The sequence below is a fragment of the Candoia aspera genome, chromosome 2, assembly GCF_035149785.1.
Source record: "Candoia aspera isolate rCanAsp1 chromosome 2, rCanAsp1.hap2, whole genome shotgun sequence".
NCBI lineage: Eukaryota > Metazoa > Chordata > Lepidosauria > Squamata > Boidae > Candoia > Candoia aspera.
This window is the reverse complement of record NC_086154.1, coordinates 134,206,123-134,229,587: the sequence shown is the minus strand read 5'-3', so window position 1 is coordinate 134,229,587 and position 23,465 is coordinate 134,206,123. Positions and strand designations below refer to the sequence as shown.

Sequence of the window (23,465 nt, the reverse complement as noted above, 5' to 3'; positions counted from 1 at the left end):
AAGGAATAGGATGCTTTTATTGATCTATTTAACAATACTTGTAACCTGCCCCAACTATCAGACTTTGGGCAAGATACAACAAGCATAAAATCAACAGGAATACAATGAAAAACAACATCCATATAATAGCGTAATACTCAGTTTAACCTTTTCCAGAACCACTGGGAATGGTCTCCGTATAGGTGTATCTCCTTTCCTCCTGCGTGTCTTGATCCCTAGCACCTGATTTGAAGCTTCTCACAATTTATTTTGGTTCTCAACAAGCACAACCAAAATAGAAAAGCCCCCAAGTGTAGGGATAACAGCTCCAGATTGCAAAAATCAGGATGACCATTATGTGGCAGCATGGAGTTATAAAACTCAAATTATCTGCTTGCGTCTAACTGTTATCGGATAACACAGCTTGTTTATTTTGGCTTAACATCTTCCACGAACCAAGCTATTCCTGTTTACAATAAATAGAATAGAATAGAATAGAATAGAATAGAATAGAATAGAATAGAATAGAATAGAATAGAATAAGCTTTTATTGTCATTCCACTATACACCAAGGTGCACATTAAAATGAAATTTCATTGCAATTGGCTCACAAAAAATAATTACTATAATCTATAATCTATATTCTTTACCATTCTACTCCCCTAATCATTATCCCTAATAAATATCACGGTCCTACATACAACATGTACCCCTATGAAGTAAAAGGGGATTATTAAGAGTCCAGGAGTCTCTAATAGCCCAGGGGACAAAACTATTACCTAATCTAGCTGTTCTGCATCGAAACCTCTTCCAGAGGGTAACAAGGAAAACAAGCCACAATGAGGGTGGGAGGGGTTCCTAACAATATTTTGGGCCCTAGACAGACATCGTGTATGCGCTATATCCTGAGTGGGAGGAAGTAAAATCCCAGTTATCCTCTCTGCTACCCTCACCACCCTCTGCACAGACTTCTTATTCTTAATTTATAGCTTATTCAACAAACCACAGCACACAAACCATGGTTTAGGGCAGAAGTGCACAAGGGGAGGCCCTAAGTCACACACAGTATGAAAGTCTTAACCGTGGTCCCCAGGGACCAACTGACCGACTTATTTATTTATTTATTTATACTTCAAATTTAGTCACTGCCCATCTCTCTCAGGGAGCGACTCTGGGACTTCCCCAAATCAGTGCTAAATTATGATTTTGATATAACAGGCGAAAATACTAAAGGCATGCCTGAATAGTAGTCATCTTTCTATATTTCATTTTAATTAGCTTTATTTACCTTAGATAAAGTAAAACACATCTAATTTTTCTATCAGTCCCGTCTATTACTATTTGGACAGTACGCTATTCAAATGTTGAGACTGGGCCATGCCTAGATAACTTGTCCATTCCTGTCTGCCCTATCCATCCATTTCTTTGTAAATTGTTCCTATTTATTATTGCACATAATATTGCTAGCTACTGTGACATTCCCTGGCCACCAAAAGATTGTCACTCCAGCACCGCTTTTATCTCAAGCAAAGTTAAGTGTGCGTTCAGATCTTTGGGACAGTCCTTAACAGCCACAACCATATTTCACAGCATCTGCTAGAAATCACTGCAGCTCAGACTATCTGTGTATCTATTTGCTCCAGATTAAAGTGGCAAAGGATCCATGGACCTTAACTAATTAATAGAGAAAGTTAAAGTTTACCTCAGAGTGTCTGAGAAGGCTTCCACAGCGTACTTGGATGGGCAATACCCTCCTCCAAAGCATGCCAGTCTTCCCATCACACTGCTCACATTGACCACCCTCCCTTTGGCTTTCCTCACCAGGGGCAACGTGTGCAACGTCACATCAATCAGCCCAAGCAGGTTGATGTTCAGCACCTTGGCGAAGTCCTCCTTAGTCAGCCATTCATTGATAGCTACAGGGTCACCTGTACCTGCGTTGTTGACCAAGCCCCAGAGCCCTGAGTAAGGAGAAAGAATACATGTTCATGATGTCCCTGTCATTCTAGGTCCCCACTTCTGTTCAAAACTGGAGGATTACCACTGCTTCAAGGGTTGCATGAAGTATATTTGTTGTTACAACCCAAATAGCCCATCTTCCCAAGACAGAAAGAAGGAGGGAGAAAAGTAGGAAAAACAATATAGGCTTTGGGGGTATCTGCTTGCGGGGAGGGAAGTGATGACACATATGTCATGACAACAGCAGAGGAAGGACAAGGATTACATATTGCACTGCTTATTTGCACCAGTATCATGAAGAATGCTTTATCATTTTGACAACATTGTGGGGTCTATCAGATACCTATGTTGGTCCTCCACTGGCTGAAACAGCTTTAGAGAATTATTGAGGACGAAAATATTGCATGGGTGGGATAAATGGTTTACTCCTGTTCTCCAGAACTGCTTAGATTAAAGTAGAATTTCCCAACAACTGCTTTTAAAGTACAATTAAATGAGGGAAGTCTATCTTCACTGTATCTTCACATCTATCTCTTTAGCTCCATACATACTTTAATCATGACTTGGTAAGAAAATGCTGAATTCTCATGCCATGGAAAACTCCACTTTCTGCCAAAGACATAAAACACTTTATCCTAGTCTACTGGTAATCCTAGCTGCTAATATTTGAAGTGAAGTGTCCAAGTCCCTTGACCCACACACACAGGTATGGCCAGTGCATACTATAAACAGAAGGAGTTGCTTACCTTTGTTCCCCACGCATGTTTTCACCCACTCAGCGGCTGCTGCCACTCTCTCAGTGCTGGTGACATCCAGCAGGGTGGTTTTTAACCGGTCAGAAGTGACTTTTTCCAGACGCTCTGCCCCTTCCGGAGTGAGGCAAGCGGCCAGCACCCGCAGACCCCGAGCATCCAGCTGCCTGGCCAGCTGGTTCCCAAAGCCAGTGTCGCAGCCGGTGATGAAGACGTATTTCTCCGTCAGGCTCTCCACCGTCTGTCTCTCCCGGTACCAGCGACGAAGGAGGTAAAGCCCCACCAGGACAGCCAGGTAGAGCCACATAGCTGTAACCTGTCAGGAAGAATGAGATAGAATGGAGGAACTAGATGTCCTTAAATCCAGGAGCAGATCATAAAATAACCTATCCTCATCCAGAGTAGAACATCAGATAATATTTCATCAAAACAGGCTTATCTCAAGATGATTTGTTATTCAGTCTTAGAAGATTGTGATATCCTTATTGCCCAATTTTTTAGCCACTCGTATTTAACTCTACTGAAGAAGACTAAGACTACATGACTAAGATTTCTTGTGAGTCTTAGAAACCAGTTTGGTAGGCTTATAAATCTGGAAGAGGCCATTTATGTCATGAAGTCTAGCCCTTTCTTCCGTGAAGGACTCCAAATTAAATCAGTTAAAAAATGAGCAACCACCAAATTTAAGCTAATGTTTAAACCTATGCTATTCATTTCTTTAAATATTAGTGTGGTAAATACTAAAGTTTTATAAATCTGTACAACATCATTTACAACTTTCCCTTACATCATTCGTCTTCATCTGCAGGTCTTGGCCAATACATTAAGTGGGTACTAGATTATCGTACCTGCTTAACTTCTTAAAAAGTTTTGTCAGGTCTCTTCCTCAGAGCCCACTAACTATGGCACAGTGATACCTCCCTAACCATTGTTAAGAAACATCTTCTCTTGACTTTGCCCTCTTTTCATCTCCAGCCCACCACAGAGGCAGCCTAAAGTTGCATTCAGGTCTTGGTTAAATGACTGTTTTTCCTGTTCTCATGACACAGCTCTTGCTTAGAAACAAACCATGATGCTTCCCTAATACTGCTGGGGATGATGGTCAGGGCTTAGGGTCTGTTCAGCTCATATTGACCCCCTTAGGCTGCTGCAGACAGGCCCTCTCCCCCTGGTAGTGCCGCACTGTCCCTGTTAACTTAGTCTGGGCTACAGGGGAGACCAGACATCTAACTTCAAATTCCTGGGTTTCAAGTTGCCAGCTCCACATCTGTCTCCTGTTTTGAGTCTGGCAGGAGAAATGGATGATGCTACTTTTAAACATGGATCCTGTAGTCTTCCAGAAAACTGAGAAGATACTTAAAACAACCATTATTGCCTAAGTAGTAGTGGGTCAGCATTCCACGAGAAAACAAAACTATGGCCAACCTTATTTTGATGAGTGTGAGTTCTATACAAACTTTGCCAAAGGTAGATACAGATCTGTGTATATATGCTATTTGCAAGGTAAACCTAGAGTGACTGTATCTTGGTGAACCTGCTCAGCTGTGAATATTAGTTTCACAAATCTACTTGGCATTAGGAATAGCTCTGCCAACACCACCTCCTTGTCCAGTTGAGTGCTGGATATGTGTTCTTGGGTTGGTTAAGAGCAGCTCAGTAACTCATGCTGGCAGATGGGTAACAGAACAACAAAAAGAGATATATGTAACAAAGAAGGAGGATTGCTTCTGGCTTTCACAATGCAAAGGCAATCCTCCATACGTGCTCTGCATGTGGCAAGGCATCAGATAGTGTAGATACACCCATCAGTCCACTTCTGATTTACCATTCTGGAGAGGCAGGATCTGGCTTACAATGCCTCACCGTCCCCCGCATATATCTCAGAGGACTTGCAGTGGCTTGTAATGCATCCATGCCTACAGTGTTGGAATACATCTCTCACCAAACCCACATTTCCCCCCAGCTCCCCTGTATGGCACCTTCAGGATCGTCTTATGCTCGTACAGTATTTTCACCCTTTAATTGCAGGTATACATGCTGTTTCAGAGCTCACCACGTTCTGGAGCTCTGGCATCCAGACTGGCATTGCTCCTGGTGTACCCCTGAAGGGAGGCCAGGAGCAACATCCAGATAAATTATTCTGTGGCAAGCATGGCAGAGACTCATTCAGGACTCCATGTCAGGCATCAGGCCCAACACCCAACATGGATGAAATGCAAAGACCAGGAAGCTGCTGCTCGTCAGATGAGCCAGTATTGATCCCAAGCATGGAGACAGGCCACTATCTAGGTGGGGCATGCCTACATGAACCCCAATGATAGTTTCTCACAGCGTACATATCAGCTGAGTCTACAGGACTGAATTCATTCATGGGGGAGTTTTCAGGGTCAGACGTGGGGCAGGAGAACGAGCACAGGGATCCCAGGACTAGTACCAGTACCTCTTGAGCGAGAGGCTGACCATCCTCCATCAAAGACAGCAAGGACCATGTCTGCAGGCAAGAAGCAGAGCAGAAACCAGGGTGACTTGCTAAATGATGCTCCTGAATTCAGAGGGCCACAGGAACACAGGGCGGGAGGTTGTATAGACAGCACAATCTCATCACCACCAAGTGCACACAAAGCAGTAGGGCAGGCTTCAGTGTGACTACAGGCTACTGTTCTACCCACATAAAGATGTGGATTGGCCTTTGCCTCTGCTGACTTGGCTTGCCAGCCCAGAACAGCTGCCTCATAACCATGCCTACCCCACTGCGCTATGAACACTCAGGTATCCGAGAGGAGGGGGGTGGAATTAGCCCTGGACACACAACAGGCCTGTTCCAGGCTACCTCTTTTCCCCTTGGGGGGAAGCAAAGGAATGTGAGGGTGGAACCCGGGAAGTGATGCATACCTGATCCTCCCCGGCTCCCCTGGACTCTTGCTTCCTCGGCCAGGTGAGGACTCACTAGCAGAAGCAGACCTGTTCCTGCCAGAGAGTCAGCCCGTCCTGCCTTGTGTGAGCCTTCCAGTAGCACTGTGTGTTGGCCATGGAATCTCCTCTGCTTCTGGGCCAGAGCACCTGACAGGTGTTCTCATGGATGCTAATATAGCCAAGAAAAGGCTGCTTGATACCATTCAGCTACAAATATTTTTCAGCCCCGACTCATGACATCTAAACCTAGAGGACAGCTGGGCCGTAGGGGATGTTACTTTGACTTTCTGGATCAGGGTTTCTCAACCAGGGAGCCATCGAACCCTCGCGTTCCAAAAGAGGTTACTAAGGGTTCCCTGGGATATCACGATTTAATTCTTTTTTTCAAATTTGGGCAACTTCACATTAAAGAGGTCCGTTTCATCCTTCATTTTTAGTTTAAGAACACTGTTAATGTATATATACAGGCCTACACATGAAACGAATATAACGATTTTGTAACTTCCAGCCTATTTTGAGCCTGAATGTGCAGAGATTCTCCGAGGCCTTAAAATTATTTCAGAATGGTCAAAAAGTTGAGAAAGGCTGACTTTCAGTGGCAGATTGACAACCTGAGATGTGTTTCTGCAAGCTCCGTGGTTGACCTGGCAATATGGACTTTTTTGGGCTCAGGCAGGATTTTCTAGAGCCCAGAAGCATTCTCTGGATTAAGGAGAACCCCAGGAATTACCCCATTTGTCCCCTGGACGGCTGGAAGAAGCCAGAAGACCGCAAAGCAGCGTTTTGCAATCGACTGGTAACCTAGCAGCTGGGAGGCAGGGATTGCCATCATTTCCTAAGCTGTGTTGAAGCCTTAAACAGACTCAAAAGCTATTTCTAAAATACCAAGTTTTTTCTTTTTAAATTATTATTAAGGAGAGGCTCTTTGCAACAAAGAAATGCAGAATCTCTTGGTGGTTTTCATTATTTTTGGAAGTTACTAATTTGTTAATTTGGCTTTTTTTTCTAAATATATTTTTTCTCTCCTTTTTCTTTTTAAATTGTATTGTTGGATTTAAAGACTTTCGCCTGTTTAGTGTTACTTTTTTCAAAGTCTGAAGGATTACAAAAGAATTACCCACTTCATTGAATTTGCGGAGCTGAGCTTTGATCTATCTGCTTTCCCGTGAGAGACGGCTTTGTTCACCTTTATTTTTCCACCCCCGCTGATTAACACTTTCTTTCTGAAAGACAGCCTTTTGTCTAATATCCTCAGGCAGTAGAGGGCGCCATAACGTTCCGTGGAGGGATATGGAAGATTTTAAAGATGTTTTTAAGCAGCTGTACCTGAAGGTTCCTTATGCTTTGAACCATCTCTTAGAGAGTTACTTGGAAAATAAAGTCCCGGTCTCAAAGAAAAAAAGTGAGGAGTAACGTCCCAAAGCCAAAAAGTGAAGGGAAGAAGATTCACCTCTGGAATGTAAATTTTAAAGCAGGAAAAGCTGTGGGTGTAAAAGGAACAGAAATGGCTGCATTTTTAGAATATTGAGATCAAAGACAAGATTTAAGCCTCAAGGGACGGAAGGTCCTTGGAGATGAGTTGCACTTTACAAGGCAAGTCGAGGACTGCAAGGAGAAAGCCTGGTGTGTAACGGTGAGATACATCAATGCCTAAGTTTACTCTGAAGTGGGTTTACTGTTTAATTGTGCTTATTAGGGTGGTCTTTTAAAGGTTTAGACTGATGTTTTTGCTTTTGGGATAATGAGCTTACCTTGGGTAAAAGGATATTAGTAAGGTTATTGTTTAAATTTGTAATGGTGGAGATATAATGTTTAACTATATAAATATTTTGGTTAGGAGTAAAATTGCAATGAGGAAGGATAATATTTATTTATCTGTCTATTAAGGGGGGACTTTTTATGTTATAAAATGTTTTTTATATATATACCCATTTCAAGGGGAAAATAGTGTTTTAGAGGAAACGTTATATTGAGAACGGAAATGTTTTATAGAAGTAATGCTCATTCCAGTTTGAACTAGAGGAGGAGATTGATATTCACCTACTCATATCTTTGCTGTAGGAAGTTGGAGGTTAGTATGGATGTAGTATGTAGTAGTCTTTTTTTGTATTTTCATGCTTTTTAGTTCTTTTTTTCTTGTAGTATACTTTATTTCAACTCTTGTAGTTTTATGTATTTGTTGAACAACTTAATAACGAAGTTATGAGAGGCTGTTCTGGATGCTTGCCAGGCTCAAGTAAAAGCCACATCTTCTATAGTATTATCATGGGAATGGAGACAAAAGTCATCATCCATCCAGCAGAACTCAAAAAGCCAAGGAGGACTGATAGTCCACAGTTCCCCAGATGATTTTTTTGACATCCCCAGGAGAGTTCTCTATCCATTTTTTCCCATGGAGGTCTTGGGGCTCAGTAACAATCTGGAAGAGCAATCAGAGTAAGAGTTGAGCAATGGCAGCGAGAACTTGGTACTGCCTCTGAATGTGGGTGGTTTCCCGGTTTCACTGCTCTTAATCTAGGTTAGCAACCACGCCAAAAGCCAACAGGAGAGATTAGCTGCATCTGGGAACCAGCCCATATCTCATACCTGATTTACCCCAAATAGTGCAACTACTTCGTCTTGCTGCATCCAATATTAGAGAAGCACTGCTGAGGCTTCTGGGGGAGGTGGGGTGAACTGAAGATGGCTCTGTGGAAGTGGAGTCAACGACAGTGGCAAAGACCAAGGAATCAGTGAGTTAGACCAGTTTCTTGGAACCTCCCTGGATAAGGGGAGATGGGAAATCGCCCACATGTACTCCAGACAGCTGCTCCCCACAAGGAGACGGCTCACTTTCTAATCACTTTCAGAAATTGCTCATTAAGTACTTTTTAAATTAATTTTATTTAAGTTTTTAATAAACATAGGAAAAACTAATATAAACTAAACTAGAAGAAAAAAGAAAGTTCACAAGGTGCAGGAAAAAGAAAAGAAAAAGGCAAAAAAGACAATATTAAAGAAGTGGCTTCCAACCTTCATCACACTGAGCATAAGCTAATGTATTACCTTTTCACTTTCTTTTAAAGTTACAAATAAAAAAAAAACTCTTCTCCCCATAGCCTAACGTTTATCTATATGCAATCCAGAAATCATCATCTTTTCAGCAAAAAGTCCATTAGGAGTTATCAGAAATATCAAACAAATAGTTTGTCCCTGGTCAAATAGTCCAACTTTATATTCCTTGTTTTTGCTCTGCACAATCTTGACCTTTAAATCATTCCAATGGCATTGCAGGATTTGATCTTTCATCACTCTTTGATACTTAAAAGAAGTCTTCAAAGCTTTCACCAACCTACTTTGTAAATTCCATAAAGAGGCATTGACCAGGATTTCTTGTTGCAGCTGTTTCGTATCCATATCCATTTCTTTCCATAAAGAAGCATCATCCAGAATTTCTTGTCACAGCTATTTCATGTCCAGATCCTTTTCTTAATTTGTCTTTTGTATTCCCATTTTGGTAATCTCAATTTTATTGTCTTCCATGCCTTCAAATTATGTAATGTCTATGTCAGGCAAAATTTTTAAAAAGTTTTTCTTGTCTTCTAAAAGTTCATCCACTGAAATCTGTATCCCTTCTGAGATGTTAGTTATTAATATTTCAGCCCATGTAAAAAACTCTTTCAGGTAAGAAAAAATTATAGCTGGCACCCATTTTAACTCTTTTCTGCCTGGTCTGTTCGTTCCCTCTAGTGTCCATTTGCGACCTTCATCAAGCCTCAATTCCTAATACGGGTTTCGTTCTGTTTCAGTCATTTCCCACGGGCATATTATTTAATTATATACTTGTTTTTTAAACCTTACAGCAAAGATAACCAATATTCTAAATCTCTCTGGTCTCCCAATCTGTTTAAAACGTTCTTAAATCAAAATCCTTCTTTTTTTTGCTTTTTGCCAACTGTGTATTATTTTAAATTCTTAAGGCTCTATTTAAAATTCCTTAAACCCCAAGAAGTTAAAACTCACCAGATGTTAAGCTTGCTGCTGTTTTGAAGGTCTCCAATATCCATGAGGTGGTTAAATTGAACATTACCAAGAAGTGATTAGAAAGTGAGTTCGGGTGGCTTATGAAATGTGGTGCTGCTGCTGAGAGCAAAGGTGAGTTCTCCCTTGACGCCTTGTGCTCAGACTCTTGAGAGACTGCTGCTGCTTCATGGTCTCCTCATGAGGAGCTGCCAAGCAGAGCACTTGTGGGTAATCTCCCAATCTCTCCTTCTCGGGAAAAACTCAAAGGACTGGTCTACTTGCTGGTCTTTCATTCTTCACAGTGGTTGTCATCTCCACTTGTTCAGAGACGTCTTCAGCCAGCCATGACTCACACCAGAAGCCCCGCTCATAACTACTTCTAAGCTCTTAGAGACCTTTGGAATGACAAGTTGGAAAACAGCAGTGAATCTGTCTGTGCGAGTCAGCCTACTCAGGTGGGTTCAAAGGGGAGAAAACTGTATCAAGTGGCCTTTAATAGCAGGGGAAGAGGAAAACCAAATTGTTTCCTTCATGGTGCAGAATAGAGGCGGCATCACCCGGTGTCCTCCTTTCCATCTGCATTCCACTATGGTTATGTACATATAAGGGGTAAGGTTGGAATAAACACAGGCCATTCCCTTTGGGGCTTCCATGTTAATTACCCACAGCCTGGTTTCCAGTGGCTCTGGACAGCTCTGTGCCTTTTGATAGAGGTATCTAGTGAGACTGTAGAGTCCTCTGCTCGTTTACTGTCTATCTTGCCTGTTGTTCGTCTTTCTTTCTCTCATTTCTGCCTGCCTTTTCTCTCCTTTTGCCAGTTAACTTTTGTTAATATGTGCTGGTCTTTAATAAGCAAACATCAAACTATCTTTTTTGCTAACTGCACTGAGCAGCAAGTGTGCTCACTCAGAGCTGGATACAGGGATTGCCTGGGAATGTGCTGGATGCAAACCGATCTGGAAATAACCCACAACAATGTCCAACAAGAGTGTCATTACTTCTCCATGACAAACAGGAGCGGATAGAAGTTCTGGCCTGCTGTTTTGAGGACTCTGCTGAGGTACTTTACAGAAGTGCTCCTGAGCTGCAGACCGAGGGCACCAATGGAAACAGGTTGGGTGACACTTCTGAACCTCTCTCGTGACAGTGTGCCTATAAAACTGGAAAGAGATTAACTGCCGTAAGTTACCCAGGAATCGCATTTTGATCGGAGGAGGGACTGAGGTACCCACGAGTTTTTTCTCCAACAGAGCTCAACCATGAAGCGCTGCACAGCCCTGTGGCTGCTTTTGGGGAGCAGGTGCTGCTTGAACACACAGTTGTGTTCTGTTCCTTTAACGTGTGCAAATCCAGCATTTGTGTCACCTCCTCTTGCCCTTACCAAAAAAACAAAAACAACGGGAGCAAAACCCAGTGTAAGCCTGTGCCCTCTGCCCAGGTGCCGGCATCCACGGGTCATTGTCCATTTCCTCAGATTTCTGTAGTGTGGCTGCTGCACTTCAAGGCAAGAGCAGCAGCTGTTGGAATCCAGCAATGGGGCACTGTGGAGCAGGTTTTGGCTGCACGAATCTGGGATGCACTGCAGGAAAGGCTCAGGCAGCAGCAGCAGCGGCAGCAGCGAGATTTCACCCCCGTTTGTCTCTGCTGTTCCCAGGGTGTAGCTGGCCAGGTACGATTGTGAGAGGTGCGTCTTCTCTCGAATGGAGCAACCTGTTCCAGCAAAGGCCAATGCCTCTTCAAGCCACAAGATTATCCCAAGACAACAGGATCAGATATGGTTCTTCAGTAATGCTGTTGGAGATCTGAAATTAGCAGGAGCCCTTGTGCTCCTGAGCATATGCAGAGTGCTGCAAGAATCCCAGGTAATTAAGTCACAGCAGGTCCCATTCAGAAAGGAAAATGATCATAATACTGTTGCCGTGGATGCAGCAAAGAGGCTCAGCTCATCTATTAGTGAACGCTGAGACATTCGTTCTATTTAACATTTAAAAAAACAGGTTTATTAAGAGATGACTGACAGGAAAGACTCACATCTATATTTAGACTACAACTTGAAGAGAGAATTGGGGGGAGGCTTGGTTTTGGCTCTTCAACACACCTCCCACTTAACTAGCAAGCACCTAGGTGAGAGACAGACACCAGGACAGCCTGTGAAGGCCCTTCCTTCCTCTGCTGTCTTTGCTGTCTTGTTCTAGTGGTCAAAGGCTTGTGCATCCCTATGCCGCCACCCACAAAGCCTTCTTTTTCTTCAGTACTTTCCCCTTTCAACTTTCCACCCAGGGTTTCTGTACAAAAGCCATGCAAATCAGGGTGCACTGCTCATCCCAACCAATCGTCCCCCACCATGTCTCCTTTAGCTTTACACCACACTATATAAATGCAGGCAGTGAGGAGACATTTTCACATCTGTGTCACATTGACCTATCTGAGGACAGGAACAGGGGATTTAAGTAACACTGCCACAATGGCAACAGAAAAGCAACTCTTCGAAGGCCTTGAAGCAGTGGGTTAGCCTCTTTGCAGAACTTTGTAATTGGCAGGCTTAACTTCTCTAGATACATTTGCAGGTGTTGCTTGCCTCCATTTTCCCCTCTCTGATGCCTGACTTGATTCAGTTGATCAGCCTTCGGATAAAACAACATTCTGCTCTTTGTTACAGGCTGTTTCTGCTTGCTGTACTTCCTTTTGTTGAGTCCGGATGCGCTCCTGGATGTATCTGTACCAGTACTAGCTCAGAAGTAAATCTGAAATAAATCCATCATCACCAGTGCTTTATTTTGCCTAATTTGTACATAACTTATACATAAAACATTTAGTCAGTAACTATTAGTTACTGACCAGCACAGATGGACACAAGAACAGAAATTTAATTCTTAACAATGTTACAGGAGAGCTACAAAGAAATACATTTACGAACTTAAAGAAACCCATAGTAGCACTCCAGTTATAAGCATAATCTCAACATTGCTAAGTCCGAGATTCTACTCTAACTCGCCATGTAACGATACCCTCTAGAGCTGTTGCATGTCCCAACAAGTATTAAATCAAGTTAACCTTATGTAATATTTCACCATGCTGTGCCCCATACTATAAATGGTGTTATATGCATAAAAAGGACTAGCTATGGAAGCTGGATTGCGTAAGCAGAATGAAAGAACCCTTTTAAGCAAATCCTATGAAAGCCACCATCACTGCCTTTCTTTCACAGCCACATCCACAGCAAACCATGATGATGCAAAAATAATGACATGAGCACAAAGACATTACCATGCAAATGTCACCCTTAGATACTTGTGTCCCAGTATCTGACACAAGTACAGCATTGTAGCACTCAGGCAACGATACAGTCATGCACACCATGTGTTCCCCTCTTCCCCCTGTGGATACTCCTGGGCCATGAGCACGGTGTAAATACTGTTACTTGAGCATTTGTGTCAACCGTTGGGACTCAAGTATGAAAGGATGGCATTCTTTTATGACTTCGACTTGTAGACTTTAATGAAGAGATTCATGTTTAAGCTTTTAAACAGAAAATGTTATCTGGTAGATTAGATTGAAGGTCTGCTGCCATCCTTGCTACTTAGGATTACAGTATCTTATACAAATACAACTCATTTTTACCATTTCAAATATAGTTTTATTCCTGAAAATATTTCTCCCAAGTTCCCTTTAAATCCATTTTAGCAGACAGAAACACTGATCATAAATGTTTTGTGGGAAATCTTTGGTGGTTTCTTGCTTTTCTAACAGCTGCTGCTAGGATTCTGGTATAATTTATGACCCTTTCTAGGCCAGACCATACAACTGCAGAAACGGGTAAAAATGCATCTCCTGTTGCAATTTCTAGGAGACCCACTGAGTTCAGTACAGCAAGACAGCTTAAGCTATCTGACCCAACAGTTCAGAGCTGATGAAATACTACTGGCTCTCTTTCCAGATATTGATGATTAGGGCAAAGGTTTCTATGACCTAAAAATGTTAGAAATATGCAAGCATTTATGACCTTCAAACCGTTTAAATATGACCAATTAAAGCAAAAATATGACTTTTAAAGCAAAAATATGACTTTACAATTTTTCTGAAATTAGCACCCAATTTTTAAAAATCTGTGCTTACACACACACACACACACACAAACACTAAAAGGTTTATTCTTCTTCACTTCCAGTGCAGAAGTGCTAGTATTAAAGGAATCAGATGAACATTTTGAGAGTAAAATGGTCATCCCTGGATTAGTTTTCATTAACAGCAGAATTGCATTGGATGACCACGTGCATCTTGAGGTTACCAAACTCAAAACTCCTCCTGTTGTCCACCAGTATGTTCTTGTATCTGGAGAAACTGTTCGACATCACAAGAGGTTATAGGAACAAATTTGAAAAAAGCAAACTCATCTGGGGAAAATTCTGGCTCGAAGTCTTCAAATTTTGCTTTGAGTCCATTTAGAATGTTATTTATTTTGCAAAGTGTTGAGCAACCCAGATTAGATTGCAGCACTCTTTGCAGTTTATCACTATTTTTTTCAGCCACTTTCCCCTTGGCTTGCTTTAAATCACTCTCAGTTTGCTTTACAATCTTCAGTGCATCACTGAGTTCCATTCCTACGGTTTCAAGGTGGGTGATTGCTCTTGTAATCCACTGAAGTGAGATCCTATATATGCTAAGTTTACAGCCAAGGTTTCAGAAAAGGAAAACCAGGCAAATTCTCACTTTCTTTGCTGGCTTGAACTTGCTGGCTTATCAGGAGGGTTGCCAATGACCAAAATATGATGTTTATTACAAATTAAGCAGAAATATGACATACACCTTTAAAAAGTCATAATATGACTTTTCAGGCAAAATAAAAAGCATCTAATTCTTACCAGATTACTCTAAAACATGTTTTAACTTACTTATAAATTCAAATAAAGGTTCCAGAAAAAATATGACATGTCATAGAAATCCTCGCCCTATTGATGATTCTGCATTATATCAGGATATTAATCCCTGAACAGGAAGCAATGGCTTGTTGGTTCATCCTGACACTGCTTGTGCTGGTTTTGGCCAAAAGTAGGCCACTATGTAGTCTGCTACTGAGGTTGGCAAGTAGGACAATGGAAGGTAGAAGAACTTGGCATCCCAGCCGCCACTGTAGCGAGCGCGAGGGTAGCAGGAAGTCAGGGCATGTTCTATGCAATCAGTGACCAAGCAAAGGTTCTTGTTTCTAGATTTCATGAGGCTCTGCAAGGTCTTCAAAACTGTGCAAAAGACATAGGAAGAAAAGAAAAAGTTAATTCTACAACTACTTACTAGCAACTTGAACCTGTTGATAGTTCAAGGAACCAGCTACTCCTTGACAGCCAGCCTCAACCAAGCATTCGCTGACCTGGTGCCATTTCTATCCACAATTATTCAAGAAGAGCGTTTTGACTGAACAGATGGGGACAACCCTGGGTTGTAAAAGACCGCTATAAACCATGGTCACATGTCAATGCCTTATAATTACAAATATGGAGTCAGATTTCACATTACTGTCTTATTTTCTCATTTAAGGCAAGCAATATGCTTCTTATCTAGTCTTCTGACACAGATATCTTCTTCCATGATTGTTGAGCTGTTGTGGGTTCTGCATTTCTGGGACACCCAACCCCAACTAAGCATATATGCAATCTGCAACCCAGTTTCCCAAATTTCAACTCACGGTTGTCAAAGAACAGCTGCCCATAGGCTTTTTTGGTTTCAGAAAGGGTTTTGTTCCATGAAGTCTGGAAGCTGTCTAATGTACGTTGGAGAATGCATGTGTTGAAAGCACCAGGCTCAACAATGCTGACCTTTATCCCAAATGGAGAAAGTTCACGTCTGGATGGAACAAAAAGGAAGAATAAGGAGATGCAGAACTAAGAATGTACAGGTTTGCACAAATCTGCTTTGAATGCTAGACTCTAAATGTAGACTTTCTGCCTATGAGGAAATAGCAAAAAAATCATTACGCAACATAGAATAAATCTACACCTTAGTTGCAGTACAATTACATTGTGTTGCTCAACTTCTGGATTTTTTTCAATAAGGGGGCAAGGAAGAGGACGTTCAAGCAAGTAGGTCACATTTTTTGGAAGAGCTTTTTTCTTTTTCTCTTTAACTATAATGTTACAACATGTTGGTATCAGTTTTGTGTCTGTATGTGTGCATGTCTGTACGTACATTTGTTTGACCAAGTAAGACATCTACCTACTTATCTATTTCAGTCTCCTTTCCAAGGCAGTACAGGACTTTTTGTGTCCCAAAAAAAGTCCAAAGGTAACTTTTCCAAAACTAGACAGCAAATGCACGTACTTTTGAAATATGTATAGAACAGCCAAGGAATGGCATCCAGTTTACAGCAGCACCAAGCTCCTCTTCCCCTGATGCGTCTTGGAATGACCATGTGACGAAATGCAGTCAGCTTTTTTCAATATTGAAAAAAAAGAAAGCTAGAAGAGCTCCCTTGGTCATCTGCTACTTTAAAAAAATGGTTTAGTGTAACATGCCAGATTCTCTGTGGATTTGTTAGCTGGATCTTCCTCATGGCTGCTGTTGGTCCCAAAATTAATCCCTCTGAGGGTGAACGCCCTGCCCAATTATTCCAACAGGCAGGAAGCAGGGAATGCAGCATTTGTGGAAACCCAATGCCCAGGGAAGGCAGGAGGGAAGGAGCCTGTGGTGTGCTTTGGGAATCCTTTGCCCGCTGCCGCACCACTGGAGGTGGCTGGCCTTTTCAGCTGTGAGAGAATGCTGTAGCTTTCCTACAAATTGGGTTACTTTCTGGAGGGAGGAGTCCAGATTGCATTGTCCCCAACCAGCTGATTGGGGGAGATGGGAATTGGGGGTCTAACTGGAGCAGGACAGGACAAACATCAGCAGGCAGAGATGAAAAACAAAGAACTCTTGATGTTTTGATTTGGTATTGATGGCTTCAGTGACATGAGATGGAGATACAAAATGGGGATCTAGTTAAATATTTGTGTCTTCAAATTCAACACAACCAGAAAATTCCTCCAGCAGCTACTGATCTCCACTTCTGTTTACTTAGTATTCAGGGGATCATGACACTGCCAAATTGGTAAGAACCTCTGGTCCAGGTTCTCTCTGCTACTCATTAAAACAGCCTGCCATCTTCCAGGCTTTTATGTCAGCTGGAAAAAGGTTGTGGCTGCTTTAAATGGCATCTTAACTAAGAAGAGGGCAACAAAGAGATTGTTAAGTTTGAAGCTGGTAATCAGCTTCTTTTCTCAAAGGCACATTATGCATTGTTCTGAACAAAAATATTCTGAATTTAATCAAAGCTCTCAGCATTGTATAAGGATGAGACAGGGATAGAAGCAGCATTAAAAGCAGCAGCTTTCTTTATGGATTTTTTCCAGTTTGCTATAAAAGTAGTTGTAGAGCTGTTAAGGCTCCTCTTTTCAGAAAGAGACAATATGAAACCAACATTTCATGGGGAAGCAGTATTAAGGATTCTGCCTTTTAGTTTTAACATATAGCTATGAAGGCTATAATAATGTGCAGCTTATTTTATTATTAAAATCCGTTGTCACACTGGGGAATGTTTACTTCATATTCTGAACCTCCCCGAAGTCTGGCTGAGGAAATGTGGAAGAGGACCTCCATTAGAAAGCTCCAAAGTTTGCAGGACACACACAGGAGGCTCTGCATGTGTTCTGCTGGCACTGATTGTCAAGGAATGGGATGCTTTTATTGATCTATTTAACAATACATGTAACCTGCCCCAACTATCAGACTTTGGGCAAGATACAACAAACATAAAATCAACAGGAATACAATGAAAAACAACATCAATATAATAGCGTAATACTCAGTTTAACCTTTTCCAGAACCACTGGGAATGGTCTCCGTATAGGTGTATCTCCTTTCCTCCTGTGTGTCTTGATCCCTAGCACCTGATTTGAAGCTTCTCACAATTTATTTTGGTTTTCAACAAGCACAACCAAAATAGAAAAGCCCCCAAGTGTAGGGATAACAGCTCCAGATTGCAAAAATCAGGATGACCATTATGTGGCAGCATGGAGATATAAAACTCAAATTATCTGCTTGCGTCTAACTGTTATCAGATAACATAGCTTGTTTATTTTGGCTTAACATCTTCCACGAACCAAGCTATTCCTGTTTACAATAAATAGAATAGAATAGAATAGAATAGAATAGAATAGAATAGAATAGAATAGAATAGAATAGAATAAGCTTTTATTGTCATTCCACTATACACCAAGGTGCACATTAAAATGAAATTTCATTGCAATTGGCTCACAAAAAATAATTACTATAATCTATAATCTATATTCTTTACCATTGTACTCCCCTAATCATTATCCCTAATAAATATCACGGTCCTACATACAACATGTACTCCTATGAAGTAAGAGGGGATTATTAAGAGTCCAGGAGTCTAATAGCCCAGGGGACAAAACTATTACCTAATCTAGCTGTTCTGCATTGAAACCTCTTCCAGAGGGTAACAAGGAAAACAAGCCACAATGAGGGTGGGAGGGGTCCCTGACAATATTTTGGGCCCTAGACAGACATCGTGTATGCGCTATATCCTGAGTGGGAGGAAGTGAAATCCCAGTTATCCTCTCTGCTACCCTCACCACCCTCTGCACAGACTTCTTATTCTTAATGTATAGCTTATTCAACAAACCACAGCACACAAACCATGGTTTAGGGCAGAAGTGCAGAAGGGGAGGCCCTAAGTCACACACAGTATGAAAGTCTTAACCGTGGTCCCCAGGGACTGACTGACTGACTGACTTATTTATTTATACTTCAAATTTAGTCACTGCCCACCTCTCTCAGGGAGCGACTCTGGGACTTCCCCAAATCAGTGCTAAATTATGATTTTGATATAACAGGCGAAAATACTAAAGGCATGCCTGAATAGTAGTCATCTTTCTATATTTCATTTTAATTAGCTTTATTTACCTTAGATAAAGTAAAACACATCTAATTTTTCTATCAGTCCCGTCTATTACTATTTGGACAGTACGCTATTCAAATGTTGAGACTGGGCCATAATTAATAGAGAAAGTTAAAGTTTACCTCAGAGTGTCTGAGAAGGCTTCCACAGCGTACTTGGATGGGCAATACCCTCCTCCAAAGCATGCCAGTCTTCCCATCACACTGCTCACATTGACCACCCTCCCTTTGGCTTTCCTCACCAGGGGCAACATGTGCAACGTCACATCAATCAGCCCAAGCAGGTTGACGTTCAACACCTTGGCGAAGTCCTCCTTAGTCAGCCATTCATTGATAGCTACAGGGTCACCTGTACCTGCGTTGTTGACCAAGCCCCAGAGCCCTGAGTAAGGAGAAAGAATACATGTTCATGATGTCCCTGTCATTCTAGGTCTCCACTTCTGTTCAAAACTGGAGGATTACCACTGCTTCAAGGGTTGCATGAAGTATATTTGTTGTTACAACCCAAATAGCCCATCTTCCCAAGAAGGAGGGAGGGAGAAAGAAGGAGGGAGAAAAGCAGAAAAAACAATATAGGCTTTGGGGGTATCTGCTTGCGGGGAGGGAAGTGATGACACATATGTCATGACAACAGCAGAGGAAGGACAAGGATTACATATTGCACTGCTTATTTGCACCAGTATCATGAAGAATGCGTTATCATTTTGACAACATTGTGGGGTCTATCAGATACCTATGTTGGTCCTCCACTGGCTAAAACAGCTTTAGAGAATTATTGAGGACGAAAATATTGCAGGGGTGGGATAAATGATTTACTCCTGTTCTCCAGAACTGCTTAGATTAAAGTAGAATTTCCCAACAACTGCTTTTAAAGCACAATTAAATGAGGGAAGTCTATCTTCACTGTATCTTCACATCTATCTCTTTAGCTCCATACATACTTTAATCATGACTTGGTAAGAAAATGCTGAATTCTCATGCCATGGAAAACTCCACTTTCTGCCAAAGACATAAAACACTTTATCCTAGTCTACTGGTAATCCTAGCTGCTAATATTTGAAGTGAAGTGTCCAAGTCCCTTGACCCACATACACAGGTATGGCCAGTGCATACTATAAACAGAAGGAGTTGCTTACCTTTGTTCCCCACGCATGTTTTCACCCACTCAGCGGCTGCTGCCACACTCTCAGTGCTGGTGACATCCAGCAGGGTGGTTTTTAACCGGTCGGAAGTGACTTTTTCCAGACGCTCTGCCCCTTCCGGAGTGAGGCAAGCGGCCAGCACCCGCAGACCCCGAGCATCCAGCTGCCTGGCCAGCTGGTTCCCAAAGCCAGTGTCGCAGCCGGTGATGAAGACGTATTTCTCCGTCAGGCTCTCCACCGTCTGTCTCTCCCGGTACCAGCGACGAAGGAGGTAAAGCCCCACCAGGACAGCCAGGTAGAGCCACATAGCTGAAACCTACCAGGAAGAAGCAAGCAGAGTGAATAGATGGCAAGACATGCATCTTGGAAGCTTGGGAAGCGCAGAGTTTCCACTTGGAAATCTTTGGCTAGTTGCCCTCGGTGGGAAGATAAAAGGCTTTTTCCCCATTGATGAACTGAACTCCACCAGTCCTTAAGCCAGCATAAAACTATACCAACACCAAATACACTTCCCCCTTTGCTAGCCCTATTTTCCCTCTATTGCCTCAATTCCCAGCATCTGCATCACCCGACTGCCCTCCAAGGTAATTCCTAATGGATTTTATGCACCTTGAGGCTGCCTTGAATTGTGTCAGAATACAGGGGAAAATACAACTTTAACACCAAATAGCTCTGGGCAACGTAGACCATCTCACTCATAGATTGCAGGCAGGGTTGAAGGCAACAACATGGCAAAATGGAAGAAAAAAAAATGTTGCCAGAACTTTTGCAGACAATAGCCAAGCTTTCCTATATAAAGGACATGTGCCAAAGTACATTTGTGTCATGGTTACATGTCAGTGGGGACAGACAGAAAGTCAGGCATCCCTGCCCCCTGCTCTCTGGAGCAAGGACTGGATTAAACAATGTTTGGGGATCTGAATTTAGCAGGAGCCAATAGTAGAGGATGTGCTCCAGAACACTCACAAAGTGCTAAACAAAACTGAGCAATAAGGGAGCTGTGCGTTGCGCTGAAAAATAGAGAGTTCATAATATAGTTGTCTTGGATATAGAGCACGGGATTAGCCCCACTACGAATAAATGCTAGGAGATATTCATTATAGTTGAATTAAAAGGTAGCTTTATTGAGAAATACACGATAGAAAAGCCTCATTTCTATCCAAAGTTCATTTTGATGAGAGAGAAGGACAAGAGACAGAGAGATTTGGAGCAGACTTTGATCAATTGATTTGTTGGGAAGACAGCTAATATTATGAGTAACTTAACCCACAGCCACATCTCTACTTACTGGACAGGGTTGGATGGATCAGAGCAGGGGTCTTCAACCTTGGCAACTTTACGATGTGTGGACTTCAACTCCCAGAATTCCCCAGCCAGCCATGGGGATTCCATGGGGAATTCTGGGAACCAAAGTCCACACATTGTAAAGTTGCCAAGGCTGAGGAACACTGGACCAGAGGTAGTCTTCAAAAGAAGCTTCATTAGAGAAGGTGCACATTTGAGGTTCAGCTGCACTGCTGGACATTTCCATGGGCTTAATTTACTATTTAGAGTCCTCTGATGTACATGCTCTCCTCCACTTTCCCCCTCACAATCACCACCACATCATTTGTTTGTTTGTCTTCTTTATTTATATGCTACCCATCCCTGAAGGCTCTGGGTGACTAACAATCACGATTAGCATAAAAAAACAGCCTCCCCTCAAAAATAAACCCATGAACCAGTTCATAATATAAACAAAATTGATATCAAAACAACGAACAGAAGATACACAAAGCGACGTGCCTGATGATACTGATGAATGACCTTCCCTGGAGGGGTGTTAAAAAACTGGAAAGAGTAGAAAGCTCTGAAGTACTCCACAAAACAGAAGCTCCCGGCAGATCTCCACTCCTTCCCCGACTGAAACCACCTCCTGAGGAAGGAGGAGAACTACTGTAACATGGTGGCTCTCCCCCTCCCCTCCCCTCCCCTCCCCAGTTTCAGTCCAGAAGGACCACCACAGTTGATGGTACTAAAAGCCACTGAGAGATCAAGGAGCACCAGGAGGGTTGCCCTCCCCTCATCCCCTCCCTCCAAAGTTTGTCTGCGATACAATGGCTGGCACAAATCACCCAGGGTTAGCTCTACAAGGTGATTAGATCGGAAACTGACTCCACAGGAATACCAAGGTAGGCCGCAGCAACAGAATCTTCCAAGTCTTCCTGTCTTTTCCCTTCTCTTCCTCTTGTACCCCAGGGAGTCAGGGGGGAGCCAGCCTGAGCCTTTTTCTTATACTTTCCCGCCTCCCTGGGTGTAACACATCTTCTTCTGCACGTGGGGATGCCTTCTCCAAGGTCTTCTCCCTGGCTCTCCACACCCAGGAAATGTTCAAAGGTGGGATAGGTTTGAACCAGTTTCCCCACGCTCCTTCAACACTTGCACCCCAAGGTCGTTCAGGCTGATGGTCTTTTCACTAGCAATATTCCCCCCAGGAGGGATTTCCAGAAGAAGGCGGCATAGAATTCCACAGACTTTTCCACTGTGGAGTCTCCAAGCCGGGCTCCTGGATAGCTAATTAATTTTCCATCAGTGTTTTTTTTTAGCTGGTGGAAGAATGGATTAACAAAAATAAGTGTAAACATTCAGTAAAAACTCTCCCTCCCTGTCTCTTCCAAAGCTGGCAGTTCAGCTTGGAAGAAGGAGCTCCCTAGAAATCTGTGGATTAATTTAAATTTGGTCCCTGTCAGTGTAGGATGTGATCAGGCATGAATCATTAAGCTGTTCCATCAAATTCACAGCAAATTACTGTTTAGAGCAAAAAACAGAAATCCAGGATTGTGGTTGCAAGTAAATTCCTTCATATACCAGTTCGGTGCGCAGGTTTCGAGCGCGAAGTACCTGCCGGCGCTCCTCCTCTCCCGGGTCTGCGTTCACTGCCCGGCTCCGCTGTACAAGCCCGGCAGGGACGTTTCTGGACCCCAACCCCGCCCTGCAACGAGGTAACTTGGACGGGGCCACCTGACGGATCCCCCTCCTCACAGGGCGAGTTAGTCAGACTGAGGCGGCGGAAAGCCCCCCCCTCTCCCCCCGCCCTGCTTCCTGACAAGCCTTCGCCGCGGACTAAAGCGAAGTCCCGCTTCGCTGAGCACGACTGGCCGCGGGCCCGGGCGACTCACCAGCCGGCGACGAAGCGCGACCTCGCAGCTTCGGGGGGTCCGGCGGCGGCGGCGGCGGCGGCTTCCCTGGCCCGGCCCGCCCTCGCCGCGTATTTGCACCAGCCGCCCGGGCGGGCAGCTCCCCGTCTGGAGCCACCGCATTGGCTGCCGAGCGCTCCTCCTTCGGGGAAAACCTGCCTCAAGCCACTGGAGCCGAGCCCGCCCAGAGGAGGGCCTCTTCGCGGCAGGGAAGGAAATCATCCTCCGCCCCGCGGGCTTTGCGGACGAATCGGGGGCCACAGGCGCCAGCGTAGCTCGGTTTGGCGGAGCAGGGAGGGAGAGGCCGGCCTGGCCGGGAAAGCCCTCATTTGCGGAAACGCAGGACTCGGATGTCCCCCGCAGGTGTCACTGACACCTTGCCACGTGGCAGGCTCCCTCCCCTGCTTCTCTCTCGCTCTCTCCCCCCACCCCGCTTTTTTTGTAATTGGTTACAGTACGCGCCCCGTTTGCAAAAATGTCCCTAAAATTCCAAATGTGCCCACCGAGCGCAAGAAGGTCGGAAAGCCCAGGCACAGATAAACATGCAGATAGGGAAGACTGCGGAGTTACCCACCAATTTACTTACCGTAGCA

At 43.3% G+C, this 23,465-nt stretch overlaps 2 protein-coding genes across 4 annotated transcripts; both read right to left on the bottom strand.

The window, feature by feature from the left end:
- Positions 1-1,113: 1,113 nt before the first annotated feature.
- On the bottom strand, positions 1,114-3,004 carry LOC134490591 (retinol dehydrogenase 16-like). The gene is made up of 2 exons (XM_063293743.1): positions 2,685-3,004; positions 1,114-1,940 (listed from the first exon to the last, which is right to left on the bottom strand). The coding sequence occupies exons 1-2, from the start codon at positions 2,995-2,997 to the stop codon at positions 1,678-1,680; spliced, it is 576 nt and encodes a 191-aa protein (XP_063149813.1). The 5' UTR covers positions 2,998-3,004; the 3' UTR covers positions 1,114-1,677.
- Positions 3,005-12,359: 9,355 nt separating this feature from the next.
- On the bottom strand, positions 12,360-23,010 carry LOC134490590 (retinol dehydrogenase 16-like). 3 transcript variants are annotated; one of them, XM_063293740.1, is made up of 6 exons: positions 22,855-23,003; positions 21,482-21,611; positions 19,691-20,012; positions 18,678-18,936; positions 15,286-15,443; positions 12,360-14,842 (listed from the first exon to the last, which is right to left on the bottom strand). In XM_063293740.1, the coding sequence occupies exons 3-6, from the start codon at positions 20,001-20,003 to the stop codon at positions 14,619-14,621; spliced, it is 954 nt and encodes a 317-aa protein (XP_063149810.1). In that variant the 5' UTR covers positions 20,004-20,012; positions 21,482-21,611; positions 22,855-23,003; the 3' UTR covers positions 12,360-14,618. The 3 variants fall into 3 exon arrangements, with proteins under 3 accessions (XP_063149810.1, XP_063149809.1, XP_063149811.1); XM_063293739.1 differs by lacking the exon at positions 21,482-21,611 and having other exon boundaries at positions 22,855-23,010; XM_063293741.1 differs by lacking the exons at positions 21,482-21,611; positions 22,855-23,003 and adding an exon at positions 22,544-22,562.
- Positions 23,011-23,465: the final 455 nt, after the last annotated feature.